Below are 17,060 nucleotides of genomic sequence, written 5' to 3' on the forward strand. Positions count from 1 at the left end.
ACCCCTAACTCTGACGCCCTTAGAGACCAGCCAGCTGCTCCGTTTCCAAGGACGCGCAGGCCTCCGACTTCCGGCCGCGAGAGGCGTACCCAGGACCCTGACTTGAGAATCTGACTCCCGGCCGCACCACGAGACCCCGACGCTAGAGCCGCGGGCGTCCAGAGATGAGCAGCAATGACTCCTCCCTTATGGTGCGTGACCCGGGCACTGCTCCCTCCGGGACTCCTCCTCTGGCCCATCAGCCCCGCGACCTGCAGCTCCCCTGTTACTTCTCTGACCGCCACCCGGCTTTCGCTGTCCCCGGCCTCTCCAGACGGTCTTGGTGCCTTCTCGCCTCTCTTTCCGTGGCGAGCACATCCTGTCTAGTGTTCTCTGTGTACCCTGAGCCCCTAGCCATCCTCCCCACCCAGTCTTATCTCCGAGCTCCCCCAAACCAAAGCATAAGAACCTATCACCTTGCCATTATCCGACCCCCACCCTCGGCTCCAACCGCCTGGGCCTCTTCTGTGTCTTTCACCCTAGTGGATGGCACCACCGTTTGACGCCCCCACCCGTTACTCTTCCCCATACCCATCTCCAGCTCCTGTCCATCAGCGGAAAATATCAGCTCCTTATTTTATCTCCTAGCCCAGTATCACCATCTCCCCTCTGGGCACCTGCAACAGTCCCCCTCCCAGCTGGTTTCTCTATTTCATCTCTTTTCAGCAGTCTCCCTACCTCCACCACCACCAACAGCAGCTACCCCAACACACACACACACACAGAGACACACACACAAGCCAGAGAGGTTTTTGCAAAAACACACATCTGAACACTTTCCCTACCCGCCCCCCCCCATCCCCATGCATAAAACCATTCCAGCTGCTTCCTGTTACCCTCAGGATGATGTCTGGGCTCTTTCATATAGCCCACAAGGCTGTTTACAATCCAACCGCATCTATCCCCAACCCCAGCACCCACAAACCTTAGGGGAAGTGAGACTTCACTTTGAAATCTCAGCCTCTCTTATTGCATGACGTTTGTCAAGCCACAGCCTCCATGGGCTTTGGCTTCCTTAATTGTGAAGAATATGGAGAGAATGATGCATAAGATAATAGGCGTAAAGCCCTTGATACCCTTCACCACAGGTGGTTAGCCCACAATAACTTGCAGTTCTAACTATTGGTGTTGTGATCCTTATTACTGGTCCTCCTTCTTCCCCCTTATTCCCTTCATAAGGCAAAACCTGAGCTGAATTTCAACTTTTGAACCAGAGTCTGTGGTTAATTCCAAAACAAGCCATGTCCAAACTCTTTCCTAAGGAAACGGTATGGAGCTGTTTCTGTGGCTGTGGAGGAACAAGATGAGGCCAGAATATTCTTTCTCTTCTCTTTACAGAACTGGAGGAGGAGCAGGGAATAGGGGAGGGAGAAGATCAGAACAGAAGCAGAAAGGGGCCCAAGACGATTGCGATTTTGCCTTCCTCCTCACAGGCTGAGATCATTTACTACAGCAAAGAAAAGTACTTCCGCCACGTGCAGCAGGCGGCGGCTGTGGGCCTGGAAAAATTCAACAATGACCCGGTGCTGCAGTTCTTTAAAGCCTATGGAGCCCTCAGGGAAGGTGAGGACCCATCAGTGTTGCCTCCTGACCTTAGGCACTCACCCAGCACTAACGCACTGGCTCCACCTGGATGCCTGCTTCTACCCCAGTCATGTTCCCCTAGAAACAGTCTTACACAGAGTGGCTAGACTTCCAGGATAATCCACAGAAATCTGTGTAATCTATGTCTAGTTGACTTGGGAGACCTGAGAGCTCACTCCCCCTGTTCTGCACCTCAGTTTCCCTGTCTATGAAATGAGTTGCGGAGCAGGGAGAAGTGACCACAGGATTATTGAACCAACCCCAGGCTTGATTACTGAACCAACCTCAGGTAATGCAGGAAAAGGAGGAAGTGGTAGGTGTGGACACAGTCATGTGTGGGACCGAAGCCGAGAGAGGAGTAGGGCCCCTGCAGCACCAATCCACTGACATTCAGAAGGTGGTCCTGGGCCGCCCATGGCCAGTGTCAGTGGACATGGAAGGATAAATATCATCAGTGGCTCTGGGGTTATATTTTATAGCTAGCTGGGAATGCCCAGAGGTCCTTCTTGAGAACCAATACAGGGTATCCTTGCAAGTACTCACAGGAAGATCTCTCAGCTCCAAATCCTCCATCCCCTAGCCACACGGACCATGGTGCCAGCAGTGCTTTCAGGAAGCTTCAGTCTTCAGGGAACTTGGGCCATTAGGGACCTATGGACCAGTTAGTCCAAGCCTTGGGTCAGATCGCACCAATCCCTGAGTCAGCCCTGGGTCTGCCGTGGAGCCTCCTGCCCTCTGAGCATAGTAACCGCGTGGGCTTTCTTCACAGAGCACATCCAGGATGCCATCGGCAGCCTGGAGAACATCCGGAATCACCCAGACGTGTCCCTGTGCTCCATCATGGCCCTCATTTATGCTCACAAGTGCTGTGAAACCATTGGTGAGTGCAGGCATGCTCAGCCAAGCCTGGCCCAGTGGGGAAAAGAGAGCCCTGCTCCAGACACTGCCCCTCTTGGGCGGCTGCAGGAAGTGTGTGCACCTGTGGCCTCAGATGCTACGAGGAGTGGCTGCCAGTGCCATCCCCACAGAGACCTCAGAGAAGACCCCATGCCCAGGCCCAGCTGAGTGGGAGCCACAGGCAGAACGCCTGACAGTGGGAGGGGTCCTCCTTTCAGATCCCAAGAACTGGGGAGACACCCTGCTTGCCTCTGCCAAGATCTTGTCAAGAAAAACCAAGCCAAAATAAAAAATGTCTACCCCTAAATCTCCACCTCTCTAGGGTCAGGGAGAGATTCCACAAAACTACGTGCAAACTATTTCCCCATCTGGAATGGACTATGGGCCTGAGGTGGGAGATTCCGGTTTGATCTGTCTGCCCAGAGAACTCCTGGGCACAGAGGAGAAAAGACACATCTCAACCAGCAAACCCAAGTCCAGGGCTGGGCCTCTCCTGTGGCCTGGCGTGGCTGGTTCCCAGGCCCTGGGCTGTCGTGTGGTCAGCTGCATGTGTTGTGGGAGGCTCAGAGTGTCCAGGGGAAGGACCAGACAGACCTCCCCATCCTAACTTGCCCTCTTCCCCCTCTCACGAATTCCCAGACCGAGAAGCAATTCAGGAGCTTGAGAGCAGTCTGAAGGAAGTCCGCAAGACAGCCAGTGGGACTGCCCTGTACTATGCTGGCCTCTTCCTCTGGCTCATGGGCCGCCACGACAAGGCCAAGGAGTACATTGACCGCACGTTGAAGGTTTCCAGCAGCTCCAGAGAGGTACAGGCCCCTGGCATCGTGGGGGCAACAGCCAAAGAAAGCAGCATCCAAACACGTCATACAGAGTGGCTCTGACTCCCATGGAGGGCACTAGGGCTGGGGGAGGGTCACACCCAGGCACCAACAAGGCCCATGCTGGCTCAGGGTTTAGCCAACTACAAACTGGACTTTGTCCATAGAGTCCAATCTGCAGATAGGTGTTTTATGGCCTGTGCTATATAGTTTTAAAATCTTGAAATAGTTGCTAGCATTTCGAAATCAGAACATTTTTACCTAAAAGTCCCAGATTTCTTGGTTCTTTTGAAAAACTAGATGAGCTGGCTTCACTGGGCCTGCACTCCCTCCGTGCAGAGATCTGCTCGGTGTCTCTGCTCGGCTCACACAGTAGATCTCACCTGTGGCGGTCTCATGGGCCGAAGGACTGTAGAATTGGAAGCCTCAGTCTAGGCCGTGCATCTCAGCAGGGCGTGTATCACCCCCAGCCCCCCAGTCAGTCAATCAGTTCAGTCGCAGACTCTTTGCAACCCCGTGAACTGCAGCACGCCAGGCCTCCCTGCCCATCACCAACTCCCGGAGTTTACCCAAACTCATGTCCATTGAGTCGGTGATGCCATCCAGCCATCTCATCCTCTGTTGTCCCCTTCTCCTCCAGTCCTCAGTCTTTCCCAGCATCAGGGTCTTTTCAAGGGGGCGGAAATTGCTTCTTGAAGGAGAGGATGAAAAATCTCATTGATTGGATGTAAAACACAAATATACGCACAGAACGTAAAATCAGTCAGTGTACACATGATACTTAATTCTCTTGGAGGGGCAGAGAATGACTAGGTGGGAAACATCTAAAAAGGCTCCTTTGTTGTTGTTCCGTTGCTCAGTCGTGTCTGACTCTTTGCGACCCCATGGACTGCAGCTCACCAGGCGCCTCTATCCATGGGATTCTCCAGGCAGAAATACTGGAGTGGGTAGCCATTTCCTTCTCCAGGGGAAAAAGGCTCATTAGAAGGGCAATAATGGAAAAGAATTGAGAAACCTTCTCTAGGCCATGAGTGGTGCTTTGGGACAGGGTCTTCCAGGTGCCCCTCTGATCTTGCCTCCCAGGCCTGGCCTGCCACACGTGCCGGGCAAGGTGGGGCAAAGGCTGGAGAGGAGCCGGCAAGGCCCATGAGCTCAGAGTGGCCACCCGCCCACTCAGAAGGCATTCCCAGCTTTCCGTCCAGGCCAAGCCCTTACGCTGGTCTAAGGAGCGGAGGCAACAGGAGTGGTCCCGCCATGGTGCTCTGACCCCAGTGTAAACAGACAGTGACAACGCAGGGCAAGAGAACCATGGGGGTTACAGCGAGAGCCTCAGCCCAGCCTGCAGGGTCAAGGAAGGCCTCCTATGGGACGGGCCTCCTCCACTGAGTTTTAGCGACTGGTGGTGGTTAACCAGGTGAAGGGACCTGGCTAGGGGGTGCATGCTGGGAAGGGCTTTCCAGGTGAAGGAACAAGAGGTAGGAAGGCCCGAGAGAGAGAGCAGGGCTGCCCTGGGATCTGGGAGCAGCGGTGCCTGGCAGGGCCTCGGAAAATGGAGTGACAAAGAGGGGGAAGTGGGGCAGGAGAGGCAGTCGAATGGAGGCGATGCAGGAGCGAGGACTTACCTTTCCCCTTGTTCTCATGCCAGGGCCATGTGCTCAGAGGCTGGGTGGACCTCAGCTCAGACAAACCCCACACGGTGAAGAAGTCCATCAAGTACCTGGAGCATGGCATCCAGGACACCAGAGACGTCCTGGGGCTGATGGGAAAGGTAGGCAGTGGGGAGGCGAGGGGTGGGAGTGTCCCCAGCCAGGGGCCTCCGTCTCTAGGGCCCCACCTGGTGGATGAAGAGCAGAGTCCCGGAGAGGGCCAGGGCCACAGAGCAGCGCTGGGCCCGCCCCAGTCCTTCCTGTCTGAGTTTCTGTCTGTCTCCTGCCTAAGATCTCCTCAGGACCTATGCTCCCTGGGCTCTGGTGGGCTTTTTTCTCTCTATCCCTTTTGTTTTCACCCACTGTCCCTTTCCTCTACGTTTTCTTTTCTCATCTCACCTGTTAAACTCACTCACTTGGTCATAAGAGAAAGAAGGTATGTGTTTTGTATTTTCTGATCTTAAATTGTTGCCTTTTTCTGATGTGACCCTCTCTGAATCAGTCTATGAGAGGAAAAATCATCCTCTTACCTGCTTCTGTTTGTATGTACCTATCTTATAAAATGAATACGTTTGCACGCATGCTCCGTCGTGTCCGATTCTTGCAACCCCGTGGACTGTAGTCTGCCAGGCTCCTCTCTCCATGGAATTTCCCAGGCCAGAATACCAAAGTGGGTTGCCATTTCCTCCTGCAGGGGACCTTCCCAGCCCAGGGATCGAACCCACATCTCTGGTGTCTTCTGCATTGACAGACAGATGTTTTGTTTGTTTTTTTTTTACCACTAGTGCCACCTGAAATGAATGCGTGCTCATTGAAAAACCAGAAGTCTAAAAAAGTCAAAATGGCCTCCTTTTAGACCTGCCATCCCGCAAACAACCCACGGCAATATTTTAGGGCCGTGTCTCCTCGTCTCTCTGCTGCGCGTTGTTTCAGGGTGCACCTTCAGTGGTTCGTGGGGGAGCAGAAGCCATGAGGCTATCACACAGGAGGATTATCAGGCTGTGCCCTCAGAACCGACATGTGTAGGGAAAGGGAAAGAAGTAGGAGGGAGAGCTTGGACTGTGCAGCAGCCATAGCGGCAGCCTCAGCCAGCTCTGCTTGGAACTGGAGCTGGGGTGGCCCTGCCCCGACCCCCTCCCTGACAAGATGTTGGCTGTAGGCTGCCCCTCGGGGATGGGGGCAACCTGGTACTTGGGGGCTCCCTGAAGCCACAGGGGAGCCCAGGAGGGAGGCTCCTCCAAGAGATATCAACAGCCACCCCCAACCCCTGGTCCTGAAGGGGGTCACGCACAGCACCTGCTACAGGACAGCAGACAGGGGGATTTCATGTGGCTGTTATCATAGGGCACCTTGCCATTTGGTCTCTTCATGTAGGGCTGTGTCATAAGCACATGTCGTTTTGACATAAAGTCAGGCCACGACTGCGTGGACCTAATATAATTTGCCAACTTTGCCTCCTAGTGTTTGTATATTAAGGTTGTTTTTAGTTGTATCTGTAGAAAGAAAGCTTCAGTGAACACGTCTATACGTAAATTTATATTTAGAATACTCCTCTTCTTGTTTTCGGTAAGTCTCTTAACGGAAGGTGGCTGTAGGCCAAAGCCAGCCTTTTGGAGTCCAGTTTCAAGCCTTTGGGAAGCATTGCCCTCTGCCCCTTCAGGCATGTGTCATGACTTGCCCAGGAGAGTGGCTGGCTGCCTGCAGAGACTGTGACCCCAGCCTGGTGAGCCTTGACAGAGGAAAAGTCCCACAGACTTGATATGTGGGAAGAGGGTTACCTGCAAACTGTTGCCGACCCGCGGCGGCTGCACGGGCCACAGTGAGCAGTTTTCAGCAGTGAATTTTAGGAAAGTGAATGGGAAATGATGGGCCTTATGTGGAAATTGAAAGTACTGAACCTCCCCACTAGGGGGTGCCATCCCATGACTTTGTCCCAGGCCTGCAGGGGCTCAGCTATCTCAGCTATCTTCTGTAGTCCCTGCCTTGTTCAGTTGCTCAGTCGTGTCCAGCTCTTTGCGATCCCATGGATTGCAGCACCCCAGACTTCCCTGTCCTTCACCATCTCTCAGAGCTTGCTCAAACTCAGGTCCATTGAACTGGTGATTCGATGTGGAAATTGAAAGTACTGAACCTCCCCACTAGGGGGTGCCATCCCATGACTTTGTCCCAGGCCTGCAGGGGCTCAGCTATCTCAGCTATCTTCTGTAGTCCCTGCCTTGTTCAGTTGCTCAGTCATGTCCAGCTCTTTGCGATCCCATGGATTGCAGCACCCCAGACTTCCCTGTCCTTCACCATCTCTCAGAGCTTGCTCAAACTCAGGCCCATTGAACTGGTGATTCGATCCAACCATCTCATCCTCTGTGGTCCCTTTCTCCTCCTGCCTTCAATTTTTCCCAGCATCTGGGAAATGAGTCAGCTCATTTGCATCACGTGGCCAAAGTATTGGCGCTTCAGCTTCAGCATCAGTCCTTACAGTGAATATTCAGGACTGATTTCCTTTAGGATTGACTGGTTTGATCTCCTTGCAGTCCAAAGGACTCTCAAAGAGTCTTACCCAACACCACAGTTTGAAAGCATCAGTTCTTCAGCGCTCAGCCTTCTTTATGGCCCAACTCTCACATCCACACATGACTACTGGAAAAACCATACCTTTGATGAGATGGATCTTTGTTGGCAAAGTAATGTCTCTGCTTGTTAATATGCTGTCTAGGTTTGTCATAGCTTTTCTTCCAAGGAACAAGCATCTTTTCATTTTGTGGCTGTAGTCACCATCTTCTGGAGCCCAAGAAAATTAAGTCTGTCACTGTTTCCATTGTTTCCCCATCTATTTGGCATGAAGTGATGGGACCAGATGCCATGATCTTGGTTTTTTGTATGTTGAGTTTTAAGCCAGCTTTTTCATTCTCCTCTTTCACCTTCATCAAGAGGCTCTTTAATTCCTCTTCACTTTCTGCTGTAAGGGTGGTGTCATCTGCATATCTGAGGTTATTGATATTTCTCCCAGTTGATATTTCTGGCAATCTTGATTCCAACTTGTGCTTCATCCAGCCCAATATTTCTCATGATGTACTCTGCATATAAGTTAAACAAGCAGGGTGACAATATACAGCCTTAACGTACTCCTTTCCCAATTTGGAACCGGTCTGTTGTTCCATGTCTAGTTCTAACTGTTGCTTCTTGACCTGCATACAGGTTTCACAGGAGGAAGGTAAGGTGGTCTGGTATTCCCATCTCTTGAAGAATTGTGCATAGTTTGTTGTGATCCACATAGTCAAAGGCTTTAGCATAGTCAATGAAGCAGAAGTAGATGTTTTTCTGGAATTCTCTGGCTTCTATGAACTAATGGATGTTGGCAATTTGATCTCTGGTTCCTCTGCCTTTTCTAAATCCAGCTTGTACAACTGGAAGTTCTCAGTTCCCATACTATTGAAACCTAGTTTGCAGGATTTTGAGCATTACTTTGCTAGCATGTGAGATGAGTGCAACTGTGCAGTAGTTTGAACATTCTTTGGCATTGCTCTTCTTTGGAATTGAAATGTAAACTGACCTTTTCAAGTCGTGTGGCCACTGCTGAGTTTTCCAAATTTGCTGGCATATTGAGTGCAGCACTTTAACAGCATCATCTTTTAGGATTTGAAGTAACTCAGCTGGAATTCCATTCCCCTGCCTTGCCTGTCAGAAAACCCCAAGACTGCTGTGGACCCGATTTGTCACTCTGAATGATGGCTCCCGCCCACGTGTCAGGCTCGGCTCCTGTCTTGGTGGGGACACTGACACCCACCACTCATTTTTGGTGGGCACTGATGAAGGCTCTTCTGTTTGGCTTTCAACAGGTGATGTACTTCACGATGCTGCAGAACTACTCGGGGGCCCTTGAGGTGGTGAACCAGATCACCGTCACCTGCGGGAGCTTCCTACCTGCCTTGGTCCTAAAGATGCAGCTGTTCCTGGCTCGGCAGGACTGGGAGCAGACGGTCGAAATGGGACACAGGTGAGGGGGTGCTGACCTGATGCTTCCTTCCTTTGCTGGTTCAGTTCAGTTCAGTCGCTCAGTCATGTCTGACTCTTTGCGACCTCATGAACCACAGCATGCCAGGCCTCCCTGTCCATCACCAACTCCCGGAGTCCACCCAAACCCATGTCCATTGAGTCGGTTATGCCTTCCAACCATCTCATCCTCTGTCGTCCCCTTCTCCTCCCACCTTCAATCCCTCCCAGCATCAGGGTCTTTTCAGATGAATCAGCTCTTCACATCAGGTGGCCAAAGTATTGGAGTTTCAGCTTCAGCATCAGTCCTTCCAATGAATATTCAGGACTGATCTCCTTTAGGATAGACTGGTTGCATCTCCTTGCAGTCCAAGGGACTCTCAAGGGTCTTCTCCAACACCACAGTTCAAAAGCATCAATTCTTTGGTGCTCAGCTTTCTTTATAGTCCAACTCTCACATCCATACATGACCACTGGAAAAACCACAGCCTTGACTAGACTTCCTTTGCCAGTGGAGGGGACTAATTGGTCCCCTCTTACACAGTGGCAGGATGGGAGATACTGTGTGTTAGATGGAACAAGCCATAAAAGTCAGCATTGTCAGTGGGAGTTATGAATAGTGATACGGTCACATTGAGGGTTGGGGAGCAGAGGGAGGTTGGACGTGAACTAGGCACTCACTTGTCATAGCAGGAAGCCAGCAGTGGAGGCCTATGGTGGGAAGATCAAGAAACAGGCCTCTTGGGGCTTCCCTGGTGGTCCACTGGTTAAGACTTCGCCTTTCAGTGCAGGGTGTACGGGTTCGATCCCTGGTCAGGGAACTAGATCCCACATGCCTTGTGGCCAAGAAACCAAAAAACATGGAACAGATCAGTACTGTAGCAGATTCAATAAAGACATTAAAAACGGTCTACATCAAAAAAAAAAATCTTAAAAAAAAATTGGAAAAGAAATAGCCCTATCAAGTGATCTAAGTATAGTGTTTAGGAGAGAGACAGAACTACCAAAGGAACCCAAGGCAACAAGAGTTAGAGGTAAACAGCAGTTATGTCTGAGGAGTAGGCGGGGAGGGAAGAATAAAGGCAGAAAGGGACTATTGTAGTATGTAATTTTTAAAACTGTGGGTGATAAAGGCCATTGCCTGAGAGAAGACTTTAGTAGCAAGCTGAGTGCACCAGGAAGACAGCAGAGGGAGGATTCAGGAGTTATGGGGACTTGCGGAAGCCCAGGTCCAGGTAGAGGGTGATCCTGAAGCACTCTCACTGTGAACAGAGATAAAGATGGCTTCAGGGGAGGGATGTTTGATGGAGCGTTTTCGAAAATGGAATTTTCCGGATAACTGAAGCTTATCTCTTTAAACTCTACTGCTTTAACCATTTTTATCACAGTAATCATAAAACATATAGTACTAATTTTCTTCCTTTGTTTCTTCATGGACTGTTTTTCCCTGAGTGATCATGAGTCACCAGTACAGTTCAGTTTAATTCAGTCGCGCAGTCATGTCTGAGTCTTTGCGACCCCGTGGACTGCAGCATGCCAGGCCTCCCTGTCCATCTCCAACTCTCAGAGCCTGCTCAAACCCATGTCCATCGAGTTGGTGATGCCATCCGACCATCTCATCCTCTGTCGTCCCCTTCTCCTCCTCCCTTCAATCTTTCCCAGCATCAGGGTCTTTTCAAATGAGTCAGCTCTTCGCATCAGGTGGCCAAAGTATTGGGAGTTTCAGCTTCAGCATCAGTCCTCCTAATGAATATTCAGGACTGATTTCCTTTAGGATGGACTGGTTTGATCTCCTTGCAGCTCAAATTGTCTGTGTGTGTGAGGGGGTGGAATACAAACATACCTTTTCCTTCCCTATGGAAGGGTGCTAACTGGAATCGGAGTCTCATACAGAGGCCCTGGTAGGAAACTGGAAGTGATTCCGGCCTGTGCCAGGCCTGGGCTGGCCCTCCACGGCCTCTCTCACAGCTGGCTGGCATCCTGGGCAGGAACTTCTGGATCAAGAGCTTGCTTTGGAGGCTCCACTTTGGGCCCACAGGATACCTGGAAGCCCATCTGTTCCATTAGCTTCATGTAGCTGATAGTGTCAGCATTAGGATGAATTACAGAGTTCTAACCACTGGAGCACCAGGGCAGTCCCTCCCCATTGCTCTTTAAATTTCTGCTCTCTGTAGATGTTTTTCTCTTTCCAGCCCTAATATTGTTCATTTTTTCCTTCTCTTTTAGTTCTCTCCACCAACGTTAAAATAATTTGTTTCTTCCATTAGTCTTGTTAAACAACCAGCTATGAGTTTTGTTGAGGCTATGATATCCTTGTTTCCTAACTGATTAATTCTGCTGTTTGTTATTTCCTGCTAACTGCCTTCTGTGGAGGTACTCTGTTGTTATTGTCTAACTCCTGAGTTGGATGCCTGGCCATTCTAAATCTTCTTTTAGAAGATAAGCATTTAAGTCTATAGACGTCCCTTGAGGGACCATTTAACAGTGTCTACACATCTGGATATTTCAGTATATCTTCAGTATCATTTGGTTCTGCGACTTCTCTAACATTGGTTCTGATTCGTTTTTAGTCCATACGTCATTTTAAAAGTGTTTTTTTTTTTTAAATTTCTAAACTATGAAATTCACAGTGCCTTCAAAACCATCATAAATGCCTAGAACTCTTTGCATGTTGACTCTGTCTAGTTGTGTTGAAAGTTGATATGTCAATTAGAGGAATTGTTAAGCAGAAGGACCATTCCCTAATCCGGCTGAAAAATATGAAATTTCCTATAAAGAAACAAAATATTGAAAATTCCAGGGAATTCCCTGGTGGCTCAGTGGTAAAGAATCTGCCAGCCAGTGCAGGAGGCATGGGTTCGATCCCTGGTTCAGGAAGATCCTACATGCCCCACAGCAGCTAAGCCCGTGCACCGCAAGCTCTGAGCCTGTGTTCTAGAGCTCCCCACCCCCAACTACTGAAGCCCGAGTGCTCCAGAGCCCATGCTCTGCAACAGAAGAAGCCACCACAATGAGGAGCCCACACACCACAACTAGAGAGTGGCCTGTGCTCGCCACAACTAGGGAAAAGCCCCTGTGGCAACAAAGACCCAGCACAGTCAAAAATAAATAAATAACTAAAAAAAAGAAAACTCTGTAGTGTGGTCAGGAGCCATGCCTCCCCAGTGACACATGATGGAAACCAAAATTTCCATCGTACAGCTGCAGACTTGACCCCCTGCCCCCTGACCCTGGTACCACAGTCATGCCTGTGTAATTTGGGATATAAATAGGTTTCTGTCATGAAGATACCCCCAAATAAGGGACTTAACATGAAAGGTTATTCCTCTCTCAGGGAAAAGTTTGGATGGTGGGCCAAGACAAGGATGACAGCTTAACTCTCTAGGGCCTCATGCCCCTTTCTCCCTACTGTCCTATTCCGAGGATGTGGCTCACATGGCCCACGTTCCAGCCAGCAAGAAGGAGGAAAGAGAATAAATGGAAGTCATGCTGTAGGGATACCGCTGGATATACCCTGGGCACTTTCACTTGCATCCTATTGGTCAGAACTTAGTCACATGGTCACACATGAGTTGCAGAGGGAAGCTGGGAAATGTAGTGTTTATTGCAGTAGCCACATGCCCCAGCAGTTCAGCAGGTTCTATTAAAAGAAGGGGAAGATAGATGTTAGGAGACAATCAGAAGATGCCACCACACCATCCTAACCTTGCCTCTGAACTCTCTCAATTCACATGGGTCCTCTTCCTGTTTCAGAATCCTCGAAAAAGACCAAAGCAATATCGATGCTTGTCAAATTCTAGCTGTGCATGAGCTCGCAAGAGAAGGAAACATGACTGTGGTGAGTTCTTTCAAGACTCAGAAGTTGAACCTTGAAACCAACCCAGCCAAGGAGGTACCCTTCACAGCACCTCCACCCCCAAGGCCTTGGAGGGGGCTCCCTGGGACTCAGCTCCCTACGCCCATCCACACCCTCGGGGCTCTGGTTTGGTCTTTGAGCCACACAGTTCCAAAGGCTGGCAGTGAGGCTGACACACTGCTCTGGTTCTGCCTCATGTTCCCTGTGTGACCCAGGCAGGTGTCTCCACCTGGATGAGCCCCAAGATGCTCATCTGTGAAAATGGAGCTAATTCCACCCACTCTGTATGGTTGTTATAAGGTCCAATTACAGGACACGTAGGACGACTGGGAACAGTGCCCAGTGCGCTACAATAACTTGCTCCATTTCAACTGATGGAAGTCATGATTGTGGTTTGCTGCTGGTTTGGGTTTTGTTTTTGTTTTTGCCACGCTGCCTGGCTTGCGGGATCTTAGTTTTATGACCACGGATTGAACCCAAGTCCACAGCAGTGAAAGTGCTGAGTCCTAACCACTGGACCACCAAGGAATTCCCATGGTTGTGTTCATGTTTCGGGAAATGCCTTTTTTTAAGGGAATGGTTAGCATTGTTCAGATATTGACCAGGCAGTACCTGGCCCCATGGGCTTCCCAGGTTGCTCAGTGGTAAAGAATCCACCTGTCAATGCAGGAGACATGGGTTTGGTCTCTGGGTCCCCTGGGTCAGGAAGGTCCCCTGGGGGAGTAAATGGCAACCCTCTCCAGTATGAGAATCACATGGACAGAGGAACATGGCTGGTTACAGTCTGTGGGGTCACAAAGAGTCAGACACAACTGAGCAACTTAGCATGCACCTGGCCTTAATCAACTTGCTCCTAAGACTTGTAGTTTTCCAGAGAACCTCCAAAGAGTCCTCAGATGCAGTCAGAAGCACCTCTAATTCCTAATGAAATCCTCCATGCCCAGACACGTTCTTATTTTCAAAAAGAGTTTGTGTCTTCAGTGAAAACCCTGCCTTCTTAATAAAGACATGGCTTCTGCGGAGAGTGTGACCAGTCAAGAGGCCCTAAGGGGTCATGGCAAGAAAAGGAAGTTTCTGGTTCCTTTTGCCCAGCTCTGAGGTTATGGATTTTATAGAGTGGGGTGAGGTGGAGGGCATGGTCTGTATTTGGTAGGAACCCTCAAAAACGGCCCTAGCCCTGTCTCTAGTTAGAAACAAGGGAATAGGCCTGTCCTCAGCTCCGTGAGAACCTGGGGCCCTGAGCAAGCCTCCCAAGGGCCTGGCCTCATGGTTAGGCCCAAGGGCAGTTAGCATTTAATGCCCCTCCTTTGCCCCCATCTCAAACCCTGGAATCTGCCCCTCACCCCAGCCCAGGCTGCATAGTCCTAAGCTTGCAGAGAAGATCCACCCCACCCCATATTCTCTCCTGGTACTTCTTTGCAGCTGTGGACTAAGAACTCCCTACCCTACATAGTGAATGGGCAGAAGAGTCCACGAAAGAACACAGGCTTTGGACTCAGTCAGCCATCTAGATGGCTGAGTAACCTTGGTCAGATGACCTTAACCTTTCTGACCCTTTGTCTGCTAGACTGGAAAAGTCAGTTACACTGACTGTCAGAGTTCCTGGGAGGGTTCACTGGAATGACAGAGAGGCATCAATGTGGTGACTCAGGTCAAAATGGAACAGAAGTTTGGGGCCAGAGACCCACCCTGACAGTTTGCTCCTGGGCCAGCCGAGGTGGTTTGGAACTGGCCCGGGGTGGGTGGGGGGGGGGACCGCTGTGTGTGCACCATACAGCTGGCTTCTGGCACTGTTTGGGGCTGTCTCAAAGGGCAGCTGCTCTTCCCAAATTTGTGAATAAAGGGGCAGTGCTGGCTCTGGGGAGAAAGCCCCTGCGGGCCCCCAAAGTGGTACTGAAGCCTGGGCACACCCAAGGCCAGTTAACTGAATCTCTGGCATTGGTGCGGAGGCCCGAGTGTGTTTAAGATCTCTCAGCTGGTGCTCCGGGCAGCCACCCTTGAGAACCTTTGCCCCACTCCCCTTTTACCTACTGCCTTTGACGTTGTGTTTTGTTCTTGCAGGCTGCTGAGCACGTTAGGAATCTGATTAAGGCACTGGAAACAAGAGAGCCCCAAAATCCAAGCCTCCATCTTAAAAAAATTCTTGTGGTGAGCAGACTGGTAAGAAAGCTCCTCCCTGGTTTCTGAGCTAGCGCATCTTGTCTTATTCCCAGGGGAGACCGGTGGTTCCCCCAGAAGCTCCCTCAGGACCGCGCCCCACCCTCTCCGGCTTAAACTTGATCTCTCAGTCTAGTGGCCCAGGCCCTGGGGCCCCTGCCTGCCTCCGTCCTATCATGGTATCAGGTGGCCTCTGTCTCCTGTGCCCACGTGCCCTTCAGATATGCTGTGAAGACCACGGAAGTGAGATCTGGAAGTGCTTTCAGAGTGGGAGGCGCCCTGTTTGGGGAAAGAGGGCAGCAACACAGCTGTGGAAGAGCAGGGTGCTGGAGCCCCCGCCTCCCATATTCTTTTTGTGAAAGAGTCCCAGGGAGGCTGCCTGCCTAACCCTCTCTGATGCCAGGCTCAGTGCAAACAGAGCAGGCTGCCAAACAGCCTGTCTCTGTCACAACCTTCAGCCCCAGAGAAAAATTTACTAGAAGGAGGACTTCCCAGGTGCTGGCATGGCTAAGACTCCACTCTCCCAATGCAGGAGGCCCGGGTTCCATCCCAGGTCAGGGAACTATATCCCACAGGCTGCAACTAAGAGTTCACATGCCACAGCTAGAAATCCTGTGTGCCCCACTAAAAAAAAGAAAGATTTACCATAAGGAATTGTCATAAGGGCAGGGGCAGCTCTGGGGAGTCGAATTCCACTGGGATACCCTCTCTCCCTCCACCTCTGTGTCTGATTCTCTCTGCTCATTCTCCATGCACAGCAGGCAATGGGGCTGCTCACAGCCCTCAGGGCCACTTCCCATCAGTGCGACACCAAGAGTTCCCCTCATGCAGCTTCAGTTTGTGAAGAACCTCCTGGTGACTTCTCGGACCAGTGACTATGGCCAGACCCGGGGCTGGGTCCCTCCGAGGGCTCCATGCCTGGAGGCGGGTCCGCACGTGTGGCCACCGGGGTGGGGGGGATTCTTTGCGAGCTGGACAGCTACCTGGACACACGGTACTTCTGGGGCTCTCCTGAACACCCCCGAGTCCTGCCAAAGTGTCCCCCATTTGCACATGGCCTTGTTGAGGCAGGTTGGAGTGACCGGTTTCCCCATCCCTGTGTCTGTTCCTTCCAGTGTGGGAGGCACCAGGGGATTCTGCAGCTGGTGTGTAGCTTCATCGAACGGACCTTCATGGCCACGTCCTCCAACGCCCGCATGGCCACCGAGCTGGGCTACCTCTTCATCCTGCAGGACCAAGTGAAGGAGGCGTCTCTGTGGTACTCACAGGCCATGAAGCTGGACGAGAGCAGCGTGGCTGCCCTGACAGGTCTGTGCAGGCTGGGCAGGGAGGGGGCGGCAGGCTGGGGGTGGGAGCCAAGCAGGGTGACCTCCATGAATCCAGAAGAGAGGGGTTGGCAAGCATTCTTCCCAGACGGTATGTGAGTTTGGGGGTACATTGTAGGATGGGGTGCCTTTCGAGGCATCTACACATATAGATGCAAGAGGCACAGGAATTCTTGAAAGCAGTCAAAGCCATTCTCATCTCCTTCAGATCTCTGATATCCACACTCTGCTTGACATGCTGGGTCAGCCCTGCCTCCTCTCAGGCCCCACCAGGCCAGCGGCCCCCCTGCCCCACAGCCGCTCACCTCACCTCTGTGGACCCTTCCTCTTCAGGCCCCCGTGCTGAAAGGCCCCCAGAGTGAGTAGTTTTGAGAGTTTTGCTTCCCCATGTGTCCCAGGGCTTCCCTCCCACTTTATACAAATGTCAAGTGAATTTTCCAAAGCCCAGTTTTCATTTTTACACAAAGCTCTCAAATCTGTGGTCTCTAGCGAATCCTGAGACAGAGGTATTTGATTTTAGTGGAGGCAGCCTGGTGATCAGTGCCCCAGGCAAGCCAGCTCCCTGCCCCGGCTCTGAGGAGTTGTGTCTTTTGGGGGCAAAGTCACTTCTCGCTAAACTCCAGGCGCATCTGTGTGGCACAGTCAAAAAACAATCCAAGTGTTTGGTCTTGATTTCTGGTTCAATGCATCAGGCTGACTCCTCGGTCATCGCTTCTTCCTCCCTCCCCAAAACCCCCCCAAAGTCACGGGC

General features: G+C 51.3%; 1 protein-coding gene across 5 annotated transcripts in view; it reads left to right on the forward strand.

The window, feature by feature from the left end:
* The first annotated feature begins 47 nt into the window (after positions 1-47).
* TTC21A (tetratricopeptide repeat domain 21A) overlaps positions 48-17,060 on the forward strand; it is a 40,295-nt gene continuing 23,282 nt past the window's right edge. For all 5 annotated transcript variants that reach the window (XR_006057139.2, XR_006057140.2, XM_042236509.1 and 2 more), the window contains exons 1-9: positions 48-191; positions 1,473-1,602; positions 2,393-2,503; positions 3,160-3,326; positions 4,984-5,106; positions 8,818-8,975; positions 12,725-12,809; positions 14,889-14,987; positions 16,100-16,292. Coding sequence is in view for 3 of the 5 variants with exons in the window: in XM_042236509.1 (XP_042092443.1) it covers positions 165-191; positions 1,473-1,602; positions 2,393-2,503; positions 3,160-3,326; positions 4,984-5,106; positions 8,818-8,975; positions 12,725-12,809; positions 14,889-14,987; positions 16,100-16,292 (1,093 nt within the window). In the remaining 2 variants the exon portion in view is untranslated. The remainder of the gene's footprint in view (positions 192-1,472; positions 1,603-2,392; positions 2,504-3,159; positions 3,327-4,983; positions 5,107-8,817; positions 8,976-12,724; positions 12,810-14,888; positions 14,988-16,099; positions 16,293-17,060) is intronic.

The sequence above is a fragment of the Ovis aries genome, chromosome 19 (genome assembly GCF_016772045.2).
Source record: "Ovis aries strain OAR_USU_Benz2616 breed Rambouillet chromosome 19, ARS-UI_Ramb_v3.0, whole genome shotgun sequence".
Lineage (NCBI taxonomy): Eukaryota > Metazoa > Chordata > Mammalia > Artiodactyla > Bovidae > Ovis > Ovis aries.